The sequence below is a fragment of the Poecilia reticulata genome, linkage group LG2 (genome assembly GCF_000633615.1).
Source record: "Poecilia reticulata strain Guanapo linkage group LG2, Guppy_female_1.0+MT, whole genome shotgun sequence".
Classification (NCBI taxonomy): Eukaryota; Metazoa; Chordata; class Actinopteri; order Cyprinodontiformes; family Poeciliidae; genus Poecilia; species Poecilia reticulata.
In genome coordinates, this window is record NC_024332.1 from 28,589,796 (window position 1) to 28,608,175 (window position 18,380).

The 18,380-nt window shown below is 37.8% G+C and overlaps 1 protein-coding gene across 1 annotated transcript; it reads left to right on the forward strand.

The window, feature by feature from the left end:
• The first annotated feature begins 5,272 nt into the window (after positions 1-5,272).
• Positions 5,273-14,597, forward strand: rpe (ribulose-5-phosphate-3-epimerase). Its single transcript, XM_008400867.2, has 6 exons — positions 5,273-5,479; positions 5,777-5,856; positions 5,963-6,102; positions 9,530-9,664; positions 13,728-13,814; positions 13,904-14,597. The coding sequence occupies exons 1-6, from the start codon at positions 5,286-5,288 to the stop codon at positions 14,024-14,026; spliced, it is 759 nt and encodes a 252-aa protein (XP_008399089.1). The 5' UTR covers positions 5,273-5,285; the 3' UTR covers positions 14,027-14,597.
• The last annotated feature ends 3,783 nt before the right edge of the window (positions 14,598-18,380 follow it).

Consider the following 18,380-nt stretch of genomic DNA (forward strand, 5'->3'; position numbering starts at 1 on the left):
GGTCTCTATTTGTTTTCTCAGGCCTGCAGAATGCACTTCTGGTGATCAGAGAGGGGAAGGTTTTTAATTAAGAAAACACATTGACTGGTTTGCGTTGAGATCTTAATTATCCGCCTCTACACAGGAAAACRTTAAAGAAGAAAAGCGTGCATGTCTTTATTGTTCCTGTGTTTTTAAGTGCAGGTTAAAGGTTAAATAAAGGCTTCTAGCCAAAAGTTGAAGRYATTTYCTCTTAAATGCTTTGAGACATACTTTTATGTAGATAACCACTGGTGAAACGTGAAATATAAATGCTCTTGGTGCGTCTGRTGAAAAATAAAGATAGAGGTGTTATAAGGGTTTAATCCAGGTTTAAATTTRCCAGTCATTTTAGACCAATTTTCTTTGTATTGTGGTTGTGAGTTTAAATCAGATGCGTGCAAAATGCTGCTGCAACAGACAGATGCTTTTTGACCTCTTCTACCTCTATCTCCTTTCCCCTTTCCTCCCCTATGCCTCTTCAGTCATCTGTAAGAAAAGATGAGTGTCAAGTAACTTGTTGTACAATTCATAACTGGGCTCATTTCCATAAGTCATGCAAGAGTGTAATCTTCCATTRTAGAGTGCAAGCTGAGCTACCAGCAMRATTCTATCCATCACACTACGTGGATASTCTTAAATCTGAAKTTTTCCAATCATACRGCCAGCTGTAAGCATGGTGGCTGTTGTAGAATGCTGTGGGCCGGTTTTTCCTCCAAAGGCTCTTTGAATCTTTCACTTACTAGGACATTTTAGATTAGAATCTCGTGGTCTCTGCCAGAAAACTGAAAATRTATTATCACTGGATCTTTCAACAAGTTYGTAATCACAAAACAGTACTAATGATGAAAGAAATTGCTCACCACAAGCAAGGTCACATTCTTATTTTACTATCTCAGTTCCCAGAATAGAAAGCTATCAGAAAGCTGCGGTGTGAGTTGAAGAGAAGAGAACAATAGAAAGAATAGCCAAGAAATATCTCTGCAAACACAGTAAAATATGTCAGGACCAGGTTAAACTGTCCTATTGATAAAACAGGGTTAAAACAACAGGAGTCCCAATYTTTGGAGTGTCAAAGATTTAGTGAAGAACAGAAGAATAAGTTAGTACTGAAATCAAATATTGTATTTTTCCTGAATAAAATTAACACAGAGATTGGGCTGCTCTAACAAAAGAGAAACCTGTTTCAAGGCATTTTGCACTTTTATACCAGTGGTGCTAATACGTGTCAAAGTTGCTGTAAATGGTTAATAAGGCCCTGAAAATCTCCTCCAGTGCCATTAGTCACATGTAAAACACAAACAAATCTCAACCTCCTGGGATTAAACTGAACTCAACAAGCAGGAGCAGAAATCCTAATGGAGGAAATAAAAACGGGTATTAATTTTTTTTTTAAAAAAAGGACAAGTGTCAGGAAAATAAACAGGCCTGTTATTTTCTGCAGCTGTTCAATATCTGGAAATCCCTTGAAATGGCTGCAAATAGTAGACACACGATAATTCAGTGTAAGTAGGAGGGTGGGATTGATTACACTTCAGTTTTTGTCACCATAAGCACATACTTGTCCTGATGTGCTGCTAAAGACACATTTTTAACTGTCAGCACAGATGACTGAGATTCCGGAATGCATGCAGTGTGAAACTCTTGATCCACAAGCTCATTAGGGCTTCAACAGATTTATTTCCAATGGAAAAAAGTGCATATTTTCAGGCTTTTCATCATGCACAAACATCCTAAATCAGCTTTTAGCTAAATAAGCCACCTTCTGTAGCAACAATGAATAATTAAATGCTGGATTAGCTTTGCACTGCTAATGGCCTCATTTATACTTTTATGTAAAAATCTTTCCATTATTAATGATAAAATATCTCCACATCTCTTGCTTAGTCTTAAATAAACCCTTTTTAAACTGAAAATGTTTGAGGGTTCTTCTCATTGATTTTATTTTTTTCCTTGTGCTTCGTGGAAAATGTCTTCCCGTGTGCCATCAGTAAAAGGAAATRCTTCAAACATGACATCGCTTCTACTGATTCGGATAGRAAAGTGTTTTGTTTTTAGTCCGTGTCAACAGAGAACAACAAAACATCCGAAAAATGAGTACGAGTTGCATTCCTGACCAGTTCCGCCTCCATCTGATAAACCAAAGYGGGGAAGTAAGATGTTGTTAATAGTGACCTGAAGTAAACAGAAGCTCGTCATTGACTGAATCAAGCACAAAGCGCTAAAAGTGTTTTGAAGCAAATGTGAGCTGCAATCTAATCAGTCAGAATGGGGAGAGCAATAGCTTTGAGCTTGATCCAGATCATTCAAACACTCCTAAATTTTCATTTTGCTAAAATTCACTTAATGAGCCGAAGCAAATCGTCTCTCCTCGACCTTGTCTCTGCACAATCAAAGCCACTTTGAAGGGCCTTGGTAAACACAGCTCTATAAATTTGCAGCTACAGCAACACACCACAATATGTCTGTCAAAGCCCAAAGAGTGTTTTACTATCTTTCTTAGAATCCCATGAGGCCCAGATTCTCTGTGGCGCCGTCCTACTCTGTCTCAGCTCCGCTTAAAGACGACATACATCATGTCTGACCTCGTGGTAACGCACTCCAGGCTACCAGTGCTTCCATCATCCCGGTAGTAATGCAAGAAGCAGGCAAAAACCCATAAATGTCCAAATCTGCTAAGRCTGCCTGAGTAAATCAGTGGTGTTCTTTGTGGATTGACTCCCAGCAGAGAAGTTTATTAACACCTTAACCTCCCTGCTCCTTAAATCAATGCAACTTCCACACCCCTCTGAGAAACATTCAAACTATTCCAGTGGGGTGCAGCTGAGACTGGGGAAGGGGACATGAGAAAACCCCGTGAAGAGGAGGAATGAAGAAATTATAGAACTTAAAACACCATCATTTATAAGACTGGAGTTAATTAAAGCTTRCCCGTATTTTATTAACTCAGAGCTGTTTATTCTTGCATATACTGAGGTCCAAAAGTGTTGCTGATGATTTATCATTTGTGTCTCTGAATGCAGTTAATTGGCAGTAATTATTTGAAATATGCACGCTCTCAGAAAAGCTTTCATGCTACTTGAATTGTTTTCCAATCAAGATGTTAGCGTCTTGATTTGTAAGCCTTCGCATTTGTTTTTCACTGCTAGACTTCCATGTCAGGTTCAGTCTTGAGTTGAGTCGCCACAGTGTTTAAGGATGTTCTCTGTAAAAATCAGCATAGGTTCAGTTAGATTGGAAATAGAGCAGCTTTGAATATCAGCTATCAAGTCTTGTCACATTTTCCCTTGTATCTGTAGGTTTAATGGTTTCGTCCTGCTGGAAGTTTCACCTCTGCTCTGATCTGTTATGATGTTCTTTCTGCACTGACTTTCTTTTTACTGCTGCTCCACAAGGGCCACAACTGTGAATTCCATGACTAATAGCTGTCATGCCATTCTCTCACTAGAGCTGTGGATCTATGCAGCTTTTTCCAGAGTCGACATGCTCTTGGCTGCTTCTCTGATTAATGCTCTCCTTGCCTGGCCTTTCAGTACAGGTTGACGGCCAAGAGATGTCTTGATCGGGTGASAGTTGTGCCATATTCTTTCCATTCTCACATTTAAAGAACACTGAACCCGGATTTCGAAGCTGAGATATTGCGTTTGACACAAATTGCCTGTCTACTGTGTCTGTTGGTCTTCGTGTTACTATTTCTTCACTGATGGTTTCTAACAAACCACTGAGGCATCCACAGAACAACATAAACAGCTGTAGCCAAGAGGAAACTCTAGCAGTGCATAGAAGCATTACAAAACAAACCAAAGCAGAGAGAAAACRGAAGCCGAGRCAAAACTGAGAAGTTTGGCAGTTTTCRGATTGTTACATCAGCTGGAAATAGTATGCAGATGTTGTCATTATATTTTATTCTTTATTCCAGATTATTATTTTTTCACCAGTAGCTGTCGYTTTAATGGAGTTGTTACTGCCAGGCTCATTCACACCTAAATAAAATTGAAAGAGGCACGAGTTGTTTGTGCATTATTTAGGCGCCATCTAGTGTTAAAAGAATAGTATTATCTCATTTTTAAAGCAGAAGTGTGGCGCAGAGGGAACGTAGAAATGTAACAAATAGTCATTAACGGTCAAAGTACAAACGGAAGTTATCGTTTTACCTAAAAATTAAAAGTCTTAAGAAATAAATGGGCTGGAGGAAATGGATAGTTTGTTAATTATTAGATCTCCTATAGACAAGTAWAACATGTTGAAGAAGTATATGTCAGTTGGATTTGTTTGGGGTAGAAAATGTTAATAAAGCATCTGACAAATCTATTATGACTGATGTTTCAAAAATAAAAGTATTAATCCACCAGAGCAGYTTATCTACCTTCGTCTCATCATATTCTTTGCATACTCACATGATAAACTTTCTCTGAAGCCTTGTCTTTATCCTCCCAGGCAACTCCATCTTCAACATTCTTGTCCAATGTATTCACTATATCTCTCCCCCAAATCCAAATTATTTCAGTATTACCTCTTTAACTTTGCCTCAAAATCTGAGCTGTCTCCCTAATATGCTCATTACTTAGTTTGTACCACTGCCTTCAGACCATACATCATAGCAGGTGTGACTACCACTCGCCACTATTTGTGATGACAAATCCACCTTTGTGGGCCTTTGTGTCTGTCTGCTCCACACAGACTGTGCTCTTCTCCCTAGAGGATACCTTCACACCAGGCTCTCTTCAAAATATTGCCGGTAGGCATCATACTGAATAGATTCATCTTTATTAAGTGCTATATAACACATCGGAACTTTCTTTCTATATTTGTTGTAACTATATCTAAGCCATAACTTGTTTGGGGTTCTCACCAAATAATGTTTTGTTTCATATAGTTAAATTTATCAAGACAAGTGTTTTAAATAACTGACCAGTGTAAAACGGTGTGAATAGACAAATGGAAAAAACAAAACAAAAACGAAAGTCCATTTGTCTTTTAACATGTAATTACAAACTTTCTGCATGCACTTAAAATCTCAAATTAAAAATGAATAAACATGGTTTTTGTTGGCTAATTCTACAGGACGTATGTTGAAAAAGGCTTTATACTGAACTACAGTAACAACAACTGAAAGTTGAAGATATAATGTCTCTACATTTTTTAAAGCTTCCACCTCAAACAACCTGATTTAAGTGCTAGTTAGATTTTTTAAAAATGACATTTCCCCGTTTTAGACACGTTAATTAATTGCTTTTATTTTAAAGGTCCCAACCGGAAGCTCTACCATGTTACGCTTAGCTAGACTCGCAGCTAGCGTGCCCCGGCTGCAGGCACATCCCACCAACAGCAGGCACAGCATGGCATACAGTGCGAAGATAGGTCCGTCTATCCTGAGCAGCGACCTGTCCTGTTTGGGCAGCGAGTGTGTCCGGATGATGGAGAGCGGGGCGGACTATCTGCACCTGGACGTCATGGACGGGTCAGTTTGTCCCTGGATGCATTAGCCAGCGTGCTAACTGCTAACAGGCTAAACACAAACTGAGAGCACAAGTTGGCTAATATCAGGAAGCTAAGTTAGAATAACAAATGTCAAGTCCTGAAAACTAAGTTTTCATTATTTAACTGAAAGCATTTAAAATATCTTGTTGATTTTTTTTTTTAAGTTTTAAATCTTCTATACTGACTTAGGAGTTAAGTCTCCCTTAGTTTACAGGAACTGCTTAACTTTACACCATTGGGAGATTGCTCAACAAGCTGCTATTGTTTACCTTTAAAGGCACTTTGTCCCCAACATCACATTCGGCCACCCCATGGTGGAGTGTCTGAGGAAGACTGTAGGCCAGGATCCTTTTTTCGGTGAGAAAGGATTCATTCCAAAACATGCGACAACACATGCTCTTAATTATGAGCTGAATTAAGTCTGCTATGGCCTCTTTGCTCATTACTCTATTGACGTTTGCAGACATGCACATGATGGTGTCCCGGCCGGAGCAGTGGGTGAAGCCCATGGCTGCAGCTGGAGCCAGCCAGTACACCTTCCATTTAGAGGCCACCACCAACCCTGGAAACCTCATCAAGGAGATAAGGGAGAGTGGCATGAAAGTGAGTATTATACTAAAAAAAAAAAAAAACAGACACTACAGCTTTGTTACATGAATAATATCCTCAGTTGTGGTTTCTAACATGTTATTGTCCTTAACCGCTCACATTGGCTTTAAACTAGTTTAATTAAAATCAGTGGTACAATTCAAAAACAGAACTTTACACTGGCATACATGACATCACAGTAGGCATAACATAGTTCATCAGACTTTTTTCAATGTACCCAACTATATTTTTTCCATTGTCATTTGCATGTTATAAGTCAAATTACTCCTTCAAAAAAAAAATAATAATAATTGACCTGCATGTGACAACACTATACATTTCTGGAGAATGTGGCCATTATAAAACACACATATGAGGTTGCTGAAGAGGAATTGTGTCAACAGAATTGGCAAGATGTAACTAGAAAATTTCTGAAGAAATTTAAACGGGGCCTGCCGAAATGTGCCTGTCGGTTGGAACCCAGCGTTCTGATGCTAAAAATTAGCATTGATGCTAAAGTAAGCTACAATGTACTCAATAGTATGTGGACAGTCCCAAGCATGTTGAGTAACAGGGACTTACTCCATAAAGTATGTTAAAATTAGTGCATAAGCTAAACTTAACCAAAATGCTAATGTGGGGTATACCTATCATGTTGTCTTACATTGACTTCCTCCATTCACTGTGCTACATGGCTAATTAATAAATAAAATAGCTGAAAAACTTATTTCAGGGAAAGGCTACTGCTAATGTGGACAGTAGCGACTGCTAATGTGGGTAGTGCAAAAGTCTTAACAAGAAGAAAAAAGACACTGGTTTTAAATACTGTATACAAATGATTAAGCACACAACTTTTTTACTTTTACAAATGAGGAGTACAAACAAGATTACTATCAGAGGTGTTTTAAAGTGGCAGGGCAGTACAGGCAAGAGGCTCTATGAGCCGCTCTGGTTTGAGTGCACTACTAATGTTTGTGCTAATGTTAATGCACTGCCTTCTGAGTTTTACTTTTGCAAAAGTAAAAATCAGACGTTTACTTCGTGGCACCAAACAACACGCTCATCTCTTACCAAAAAATTAACAAGAAATATTGTTATTGTTCAAAAAACATAAGAATTCTTCTGCTACTACTTACCTTATACTATTTGCTGTTTAACAAGAATTGTGCAGTTGGTGAATTTTTCAGAGAAGGGATTTTTTTGTTTTGTTTTTCTTGGTAAATATTTTATAAAGCAGACATTCGTGGCAGTTTGTTACCAAAAAAAACAAACAAACAAAAACAAAACAAACAAACAAAAAAAACGCTTGTCTCTTAACACCAAATAAATTATTTATAATACATAAGCTCTCTTGAAATACTGCATATCTGCTTAGACTGAAGTAATTTAAAGTTGGTAAATTTTTCAAAAATAAAAATCTGATGTTTACAATGTGGTACTTGGTTACCAGAAAAGGCGCTCATCTCTTAGCAACAGATTAACAACAAATGTTATTGTTCAAAAAACATAAGATTTCTTCTGCTCTTTTGAAATACTACTTGCTATTTAACAAGAATTGTGCAGTTGTTGAATTTTTCAAAATCTTATTTATTTTTTTTTGTCATTCGTGGTAAATTATAATTTACCACGAATAAATGGTAAATTGTCTGATTTATAATTTAGCAATTATAAATCAATTTATAATTGATTTATAATTATAAATCAGACATTCAACGCAAAAGGTAAATCTGATTTATACTCCGTGGCACTTCGTTGCCAGGAAAAAACACTCATCTCTTAACACCAAATTAATTATTGTTTATATGAAATGAGTTCTTTTAAAATTCTGCAAATCTGCTTGGACACAAGTAATTTACAGATAGCAAATTTAGCAAAAGTAAAAATCAGAGATTTACTTCCTGGCACTTGGTTACCAGAAAACGCTCATCTCTTAGCAACAGATTAACAACAAATATTGTTATTGTTCAAAGAATGTAAGATTTTTTTTTCTCCACTTTTGAAATACTACTTACCTTATACTATTTTCTATTTAGCAAGAACTGTGCAGTTGTTAAGTCTTTCAGAAAAGTGAAAATGTTTTTTTTTTTGTCATTTGTGGTAAATATATTATAAAACAAAAGTAAAAGTCTGATTTATACTTCGTGGCAAGTATATATAGTTTGTTTTATAAACAAATTAATTATTGTTTATAAAACTTAAGCTCTTTTAAAATACTGCTTATCTGCTTAGACACAAAAAATGTACAGTTGGTAAATTTTTCAAAAGTAAAAATCTGATGTTTTTACTGTGTGGTAACCACGTGTCACTTGGCTATCAGAAAATGCACTCATCTCTTAGCAACAGTTGAACAACAAGTTTTGTTATTGTTAAAAAAAAAAAAAAGATTTCTTCTTCTCTTTTGAAATACTTACCTTATACTTCTTAACAAGAATTGTGCAGTTGGTGAATTTTTCAGAAAAGTGAAAATGTTTTTTTTGTCATTGGTGGTAAATATATTATAAAACATATATACTTGTCTGTACTAAGTGTCCGCCAAGGTAGCGTCTCTGTAGTTCTAACTGGAAGCTCTGCTCTCCTCTGTAGGAACTGAGTGTTTTGCCATCTCTGTTGTTCTCTACATCTCTGCCCTCCTCAGTGTTCTATTGCTATGGTAGTTAATCCTTTCTGAAAACTGTCATGTGAGAGACAGAGGGGGAAGCGTACTTGTAAAGTCTCCAGTTCTTTCCGGGAAACTACCGAGAAACTGCCGTGCTCCCCTATTAGTATTTTCCCATAAATATCCTTTATTGTGCCGCCCCCCCGTCCCCCCATGTTCACTTTACCTTTTCTCCCTCCCTGCCTTTATGGTAGTCCAATACCCTCTGTTATTAGACTGCCTCACAATGCATTTAAATGCTCTCCTATACATTGCTATGGCAGGCCCCAATTATTAAAAGATCTTCTGTGATAATTTTAAGTTAAATTGTTTTAAAATCCAAACTGGCTCCCTCCATCTGAATGACAAAAATCTGAAATCTGTCTAAACTAATTCATCTACCATAGTGTTGGCTAATGCTAGCTGATGAGATCGAGGCCTGTGTCTGTTGTAGTAGTCAGAAGATCATTCATTCATAATGAATTATTATTATAGTTTTTTCTAATCTTTATATTTTGGAAAATCTTGCAGTAGAAATGTACACTTTATTACCCAACTGTGTAATTGTCATCAGTTTTGTTAGCAGTGTTTTGATTCTAAAGTGGTTTAATATTTTTGTGGAAGAAACACAAAGAGAAAAGAAAAGGAAAAATATATATTTAGTCTCTCTCTGGTCTCAGTTCAAGTTCTGTTGTATACCGTTTTAGCAGACATCACTTATTAATTAAATGATGTATCATAAAGGCTTTCTCACCTCTCCCCAATAATAAAAAAAAATCTCTATTGTTTTGTTTGATGTTGTCATAGGTGGGCTTGGCCATAAAGCCTGGTACTACAGTGGAAGAGCTGGCACCTTGGGCCAATCAGGTCGACATGGCTCTGGTCATGACAGTGGAGCCTGGATTTGGAGGACAGAAGTTCATGGATGACATGATGCCCAAGGTAAAGGAGAGAGAAATTAATATTTTGTAAAATATTGCCAACTATTATGGTTGGTAGGTGATCCGATATTTAACTGTATACATGACAAATTATCTTGAAAATGGCTTGCTATCAGTAAATTAACTCTGGCAGTGAAACCCATTAACAATCAATTTGTTTAAGTGGATAATTCAGTGATTTAACTCTAGAAAATTTAAATACCACTATAACCACCAGGGGAGATATTTTAACTTCGTCAGAGGTTCTTGACGTATTACAAACGTAAGATTTAAAAAGGCTTTTGTTTGTTGTTGTTGTTTTATGTTTAGCTTTATTAATTTTGAATAGAATAAAAGTTAATCAACAAAAAAAAATGTCTGAGTCATGAGGTTAATACTACTTCAGAATTTAGATTGCAGACATATGCATAAAATGCCAGCATTTTACAGCATTCACTGAAATTACTTTATAAAAGGTATAAAATGTTGTTTTTTTGTTGTCTGTCCAGCATGTTAATCGGTGATAATGCCATGTCTGAAGCCTCCATGCAACATTTCATTTGATTCAGGGTAGACCAAAACTCTAAAATTACAATAAATAAACTAAGTAGTTGTAATTTTGTGGTTATAGGTATTTTTCCTTGACAAAACTTTTCTTATAGATACAAAAATGACCTCCACAAAACATTCGGTATTGCCCAAGATAGTGTTGGATATTCAAACTGCTCACAGCATGCAGCGAGGAGCTCCCCCTGCTCTACATTTTGTGATTTTTATGTTCATTTCCCCTGTCGTTTTGCTCCGCAGTCTTGTCTCTTTTATTTGCTTATTGCATCTTGGGAGTTTTCTGAGTTGAGCTGAAGATGTATTCAGGGTGGAATTATCCACAGAGCTCAGAGACTAATTTATTTTTGGGTCATAAAAGGTGCAGGAAGTTGCAGGAGGGGACTCATCTGTTCGCTGCCCCACCGGAATATTTCTCATCATATTTATCTTGGTCTTGTTTTTTATCCAATAGTTACTGATTAATGACTTCATTTGCTTTGAATTCCTCCTGGCAGAGCAGCCCAATTCCCCCTAATCTGAATCCTGCGCGTAGTGTTGGAGTCGTGCCAGAACTTACTTCATGTTATTTCTTTCATTTTTACCTCATAATAGAGACTGCATTAGTCAAATTGTAGCCTGTAGTTAATAACCTACTGCAATTTGCTCATGCCTATATACACTCCTGATCAAAATCTTAAGACCAGTTAAAAAACTGCAAGAATTAGCATTTTGCACTATTGGATCTTAAGAAGGATCTAAGTAGAGCTTCACAATGTTAAAAGAAGAAATCAGCATAAGAGACAAAAACGTTTGAGCGGGGAATTAATTGAAAACTGCATTTACACTCAAACATGATGTTTTCAGCTGATCAAAAGTTTAAGACAATAGCTAAAAAAAAAACCCAAACCCGTTTTGGGGTGTCAGGCGGGCATTGTGAACTGCAGCATTGTCCTGTTGAAAAACCCAATCATTACCACACAGACGAGGACCCTCAGTCATGAGGGATGCCCGCTGCAACATCTCCACATAGCCAGCTGCTGTTTGACGCCCCTGCACAACCTGAAGCTCCATTGTTCCATTGAAGGAAAACGCACCCCAAATCATGATGGCGCCCCCACCACTGTGCCATGTAGAAAACATCTCAGGTGGGATCTCCTTGTCATGCCAGTAACGTTGGAAGCCATYAGGACCATCAAGSTTAAATTTTTTCTCATCAGAGAAGACAACTTTCTTCCACCCTTCAATGTCCCATGTTTGGTGCACCCTTGCAAAGTCCAAACCGGCAATTTTGTGGCGTTGAAGAAGACGTGGCCTTTGAAGACGTTTTTTTTTTCTGAAGCCCTTCTCTCGCTACTAGTTCTGAGTGGCTGATTCTGACTGAGCAGAGTAATTATGCAGAGCAGGGAGGAGATCGATTATTTTTTTTAGAGATTATCTGTCTCATGTTGGAACAGCAAAAGTTTTAATACGTATGTAAAATGTATTTGTTTAGGTTAGATGCTGCAACTTTAAGCAGAGGTTCGGTGTGAGAGTCACTACCAGGTGGAGCAGAAGCGGCTCCGTCTGAAATATTACTACCTGTAGCGCGGAGCAGCGGTTCAACAGCGAGAGCAGAACCAGCGTCTTACATCGCAGCTCGAAGACTTAAATAATTTTGCGGGTTATTTATTTAGCTTTCTGACCGTCATGCTAATCCGGGTGAGTGTTTGTAGCTGTGCGCTGCTTTACCTGCTATCTGATCCTCCATATGTCTTTTTTACTGCAGTGAGCCTCGATGTAGCCAAACTCCGTCAAGTATGCCATTGTTTTTATGTCGTATTAGCTTCGTTGTGTTGATGTATTTTGACGTGCTTCAATTTTCCGCCACAACACGCAAACTTCCCCTTCACTCAGTGCGTTATAGTTCCACATCGCTTAGGATTTGTTGCTGCGCGTTTGCGCAGTGTGAAGGAAAGAGGAGACCAGCTGCAAAGGCAGGTTGCGAAATGAGATGCAGGTGATCGGTATCAGCAACAAGAGCCAATGATCGCCTATCACCAATCATGCACTTTTTCACGAAAATCAGCCGATTATGATCGGTGACCGATTGATCGGCACACCGCTAGGGTATGTGTATGTATATATATATACATATATATATCTGTATCTGTATTACAGTCTTCTGCGTTTCTGTGTCAGGTTGGTTTACAGGTCGTGTCAATTATTCTAATGATATATTATTCAGTCATAAACCAACTCAGCAAACATTTATTATGGTTTCCTGGGTCGTATGTGTTACAGTGTGGTTACCATAGCAACCTTCAACCGCCAGCGGGACCACTCAGGGCGTGGCATTTTTTTTTAATGGTTTCCCCCCTTGGCAGTTCTAGATTTGCAGGGTCCAAACTCCAATATCTCACAATTGTAGAATTTATGAAGAGAGCAGTTTTAGGAAAGGTCATGAAGCATTAAAATAGCATTCAATTTAAGACGGTTACTTGGAGTTAAAAACCTTTGGGGTTGTCAAATTGACTCTTGGGCAGTTCTGCTGTTAATGAAGAGCTTGCTGAGAAAAAACTTTGATGAATTTGCATTAGTGAAATCACCTGGAGGAAAAGGATATTTTAATGATTTAAGATACATTATTACATAAGCACATAAGTAGAACCTGCTGTGCAGCTCCTGTATCACCAGATTACCATCATCACTGTAAAAGCAAAAGTAGGGATTAGTCAAATTTTATAAATAAAGTCTTAATCTGAACAGTTGGAATGCTAAAACCTATGACAGCCGAAGAAATATTAATTTTCTTAGATGATCCAGACAACAGTATGTTATTGAAGTTGATGATACTGATGGAATTTGGTTATGTTTAAGCTTCAGTATATGTTCTCAGAAGCCAAAGGTTGTCCACCTTAACTTTAGATTTTGGATTAAAAATAGTTGCACTTCTTTTTGTATACATCAATAAGAAGCCACTGCCACAGCTCTGTATATGCATTTTAGTACAGTGTGAACACATATCCAGAGCTGTACATTTGTAGCTGCATATGAGCTTTGATGTGGTGTAAATTGTGATTGCTAGAAGATGAAATCATCTCCTGCGAACAGGAGTGGCTGTGACTTGCAAACATGAACAGTGGAAGATGCTTCAGATGCCCAGCACTTACTGACCAGATGGTGTTGCAGAAATGACTGAAAGTTTTGGAAGAAACTATTAGGGCTCTTAAAACTAAAGTAGTCTAATTATGTCAAATCTGTTGCAATCAACATTTTAAAAATTAATCACTTAATGCAAGTGCTTCAGTTTTAATTGCACTGGTTTAGATTGTATTAAACCACGCAGCTGCTTAAAATGTCCCACCAGTCTTCAGAACTGTTTGATTTTTAACCCTGCTCCACGGGGCCCACTGCCTTGCATGATTTTATGTGTTCCTCTTGCTGCCACACACCTGATTTAAACAAATATTTGATTAACATGCTCCTGTGGCACTTGATGGACTCCCAAGGAGTTGATCCAATCAGTTGAGCTGTGCTTTGCTTCTGTGTGTGTCACGCAGGTGAGCTGGCTGCGGAGTCAGTTTCCCTCCTTAGACATTGAAGTAGACGGAGGCGTCGGCCCCGACACTATTCACAAGTGTGCAGAGGTAAAGGATGGAGACATTGTGAATGTATTAAGAAGCTTAGAAAAAGTTTTGCAGTGTTCGTAATTTAGGCCTGTTCACCTTCGCCTCAGGCTGGAGCCAACATGATTGTGTCGGGCAGCGCCGTGATAGGCAGCGACGACCCTCGCTCTGTCATCGCGCTCCTGCGCACAGCGGTGGCCGAGGCGATCCAGAAGCGTTCCCTAGACCGCTGACGCATCGTGTTCCTGAGAGTCCGCCCGCAGGGATGGTCCACCCGCGCCTCATAACACCAACAAGCCGCAGCAGCTGCAGAAAACTACTCAACATTGGACATTTGTGGGGAGAAATGGAGGTCGAGCGGTCACGGTCAAGGCAAGGGGCTTCTGTTTTTTTTTTTTTTTTTTGCCAACACCCTTCACACAATCTGTGTGACGTGATTGAAGCTGCGTCGCGCTTGTTTTAACTTCTCCTGCCAGAAGTCTGTCGACTCAAACTGAGCCCCATCTCGGCGCAGGAACTACTCCAGGACCGGAGCTAAAGTTCACACGCCAACAAACTCTGTAAGCATTCCAGAGCTCCGTCTTAAACCGAAATGACCCATGAAGCAGTTTTATTATGCCTTCACCTTAAGCGTCTATTTTTCTTTTCTAACTGAAATCATGTTTTAAAGATTCCCAAAAAGGACAAGGGGTTCGTTCTCTGTCTTGGTTGAAATCATAAGGTACTGAATGTACTACTGAAAAATGCATCCTACAAAAATGTATTCCTGAAGATTTGTTTTGCAGATTAAAACTATCAAAAGTTTGTGGGCCTACTGTAATATATTTATGTAATATACAGTCACAGCTACTTAGTTTCACTGATTTAAAAACACTCATAGTAAATTGTTACAAATTTAAGTGTTGCTTTTAATCACTTGTGCCAGTCCAGTCTTGTTCCAGTGTAAGGCTGGGTGTTGGGGGGGGGATAAAAGAATAAAAATGCAACAATGTATCTAGTAAGAAGATGAGAAAAAAAAATCTGCTTMAGTAAAATTGCGTAACGACAGTCATCCGGTCATATTTAGAAATACACTTGGAAAGAGGTCTGTCTACTAATATATRATAAATTGACAACTTCAAGTTCACAGCGGATTATGAGGAAATCTTCCCTTCTAAGATACAATTAAGGAAGGAGGAACATTTTCTTGAAAGAAGTACACAAGATGTCGGTTTCTTATTATGTAAGGTTTCCTCCCAGATGCAAATCACTGAATACCATCATGACAGCAGAAAGACCAGGGTAAAGCGATGTGTCTGTAGAAAAGGCCTCCAGGCAAAGTTTTAATTGGTTAAAGTTTAACCACAATGATTTAGGAGAGCATTGGACATACTCCACTAAAAAATGAAGATGTGCTTTGAGCTCATTGTGAAACTGGTGTTTATTAAACTTGCCACTGGATTCTTTTTGACGTATGCCACAGAGGGCTTTCTGGCTGACAATTCAGGGAAATTCAGCCTAATTTACTGAATAAGTAAAGCTTGAAAAATGAGCCTGTGGTTTACTCTTGAGTGACAGTATTGTGCGATGACTAGGGAAATTGTCCAATAACAGATCTGATCTGTACAATAATACACAGCTCTCAGCCAGTTCAGTGAAAGAGCATTTTTCTAAATCTACATATATTTTGAGTTTCTTCTGTCAGTGTTGTTCCTCGGGTAAACCATAATCGGATTTAAGGTTTATTTTTGAAAAAAATAAAATATACAAACTGGAAAATGTTAGGCTTTCAGAGACAGGAAGTGTTTAAGAAAAAAACCTTTAGGAGGTTATAGTGTTAAGAAATCTACCTAACATAACCTCAACAAACACTCCAAAATACTTTATCATGACACTAAGTTTAGTTAAGTTTTTTATTCCAAACACCGCTCCTGAAATTGTCAAACTAAAGTTTTTGATTTCATTTGGATAAATGTCAAATATTTTGCTTTGAAGTAAAATTTTACTTCTGGGTGATAAGTCAGTAAAACTAAACTTACTTGTTCATCTTGGTTTAGCTGTTAGGCTTTGTATACACTTCATCCTGATATTTAAATACATAATTTTTAGTATTTTGTTTTATAAATTCTGTGAAACCTCCTATCTGAGCGACGCTAAGAAAACGGTTTAGATAGGAGTACAACAGATTCGGTGTGGCGTTGATAATGAAAATGGTCCAAACACAAGGTAACCTGATGACATCACCATGTGGACGGAGACTTTAACTGTCCTGAGTCAGTAAAAGGGGAGAGATGATGGGAAATGATGGACTGACTGGGTAACACGGTATCAAAATCTGTGCCCACTTGGAGAAACCACTTTGGCTAAACCCAAAGTCCGAGAGCTGACCAACCCGAAGCAGCGTTTCACTCAACCGGAGGTCCGCTTGTCCCGTTTCATCCAGTGCTAACATCCAGTCCTGCTGAACTCAAAAGGCTTCCTCTTTTTGAATTTTGCCAAAAACAAATTTCCTTAGCTTCTCTCAGTTTGCAGAGAGATATTTAGAATCTAAATTATGCATTGAGTTTAGCTTCCAGATCGAAAGAGATATTAAAAGTAATCTTTAATTAGTAAAAATATTGTGAATGTTTTATCTCATTTCCCTTATTTATTTTCCTGTCAGTGGTTAGATTTTATGTTTGTGTATTATTTATGTAACTGAAATATATTGTGATTATCTAATAAGATATCTATCAATTCTATATAAAACCATATCCAGTCAAGTCATTCAATTTCAATTGATAATATATTCTCAGAAGATTTTCATCTCAGTCTTTTATATGAAGTATGTAGTTCAGAGAATTTTACCCTCCAGAAAGTCTTGCTTGATCTTTCAGACTGATGATAAAAACCCAATATATTTTATTGAATGAGGAATATATGATTTTTAATATATAAATGTAGTTAAATATTGGGTCAACAGGATCTACCATCAAATAAAGCCATTTCCTTATGATTTAATCCCTAATCTAAAAACCTAAATAGTTTTAGAAGTTCTTTTTTTTTTTTTTCCAAATCTGTGTTCATGGCTTTTCATTGTTCATACACTAGATGGCAACTTTGGACAAAAACTGATGGAAGAAAACCCTATGTGAAAAATTATGGTTAAACTGTGAGGGTTTGCTATAAATTTGTGAATATGAGCAAATGCTTTACACTCGTTTTACACTGAAGCCAAGTTTCTGTGATGCATACATAATACATCCAGACTTTCTGGAAGAAACATCATTACTAAGAGTTCAACAGAGACCTTGGACATAAAATAATCTTTTTTTTTTTTTTTTGCCATTTTCAGCAAAAAAAAATAAAAAATCAGCTCATTGCTCAAGTCCTGTGTGACCCCTTTTCTCTCAGAAACATTTGTCACTTTTTCAATCTTTTTAGATGGGTGGAATACTGAGCAGTGTCCAATCCAACTTTTTGGACAGTATGTTTTTCTTTTTATATGGATTCATTGGTTTACATACACTTAGTTGGACAATCCCTCCACTTGAAGACAGACAGACATAAAACATGTCTATTGTCTCTCTCGTCTCTGGAAGTATCCCTCCTGTCAGTGAAAATCACCCACTACATGCTTCAAACCGCAAGCAGCTCCCTCAATAATTCAGCGCATGACTTGGAGGCAATTCGCAGGCCCCCTGAAATATTGATGCCGAAAATCTGTATTTTCATTTCAAAGTCACACTTAATGGCAGATAATGCTGTCCTCCTTGCTTGTTTTATCTTTGAATGTGTGCGTTTACTTTATATGCGTACCGGTTCAAATTGAATGTGCGCGTGCAACAATAGAGTCTGAGTTTGATGCATGAATTTGTGAGCGTTGTGTGAATCTCCAGTGACAGATTTCTGCTCTAATAGATGACGACAAGCGTTTTGTGTGCTGGTGTCATCGCTGCCTTGCAAAGACAGGAAGACAATCCGTGCAGGGGGCAGCTGTCATCGCTTACACATGTTCCAGGCTACTTAACCCATGTTGCAGTCTTATTTGTTATGTGACAGGTGTTATTTCTCTCCAGATTGTCTTGAGCTGTTTTCACTTGCTGATTTGGACCACGCACTGGTCGAAAACAAAGTTTGGTCAGGAAACACTTCCTCCTCTGGCGCCATGACAACTGCATGCAGACGCTGTGTTATCGAAAATGGAAGAAATGACAGTGGATCAGAGTGTTCAAAAGATCAAACAATCTTCGGATTTTTACACTGCTTACATGTGAATCGCCTTACGTAAGTGTGTTTTTAGGGCCTTTTCTCATTTTTCTTGTACACCCGCACAAATTTAATGCATTTTATGGGGTTTTATTTCATAGGTCAACACAAGGAAATGCAACATTTTAATGATGTTCCCTGAAAGTGTGCAAAAACTTGTAGAAAAGCCACAAGTCTTTTTGGGGTATGTCTCCACCAGCAGTGACGGTACTTTGCAGTCCGGTTGGATTGAGATATCGGTAAATATATATTTTTAAGATTGCAACAGATTCAATTGAACTATTGGGCCTTTCTAACCGGGCCATTGACCTACTTTAAGGTAAATTCCAGGCCTGGTCTAGAGCTTTTTGAATAGGTTTT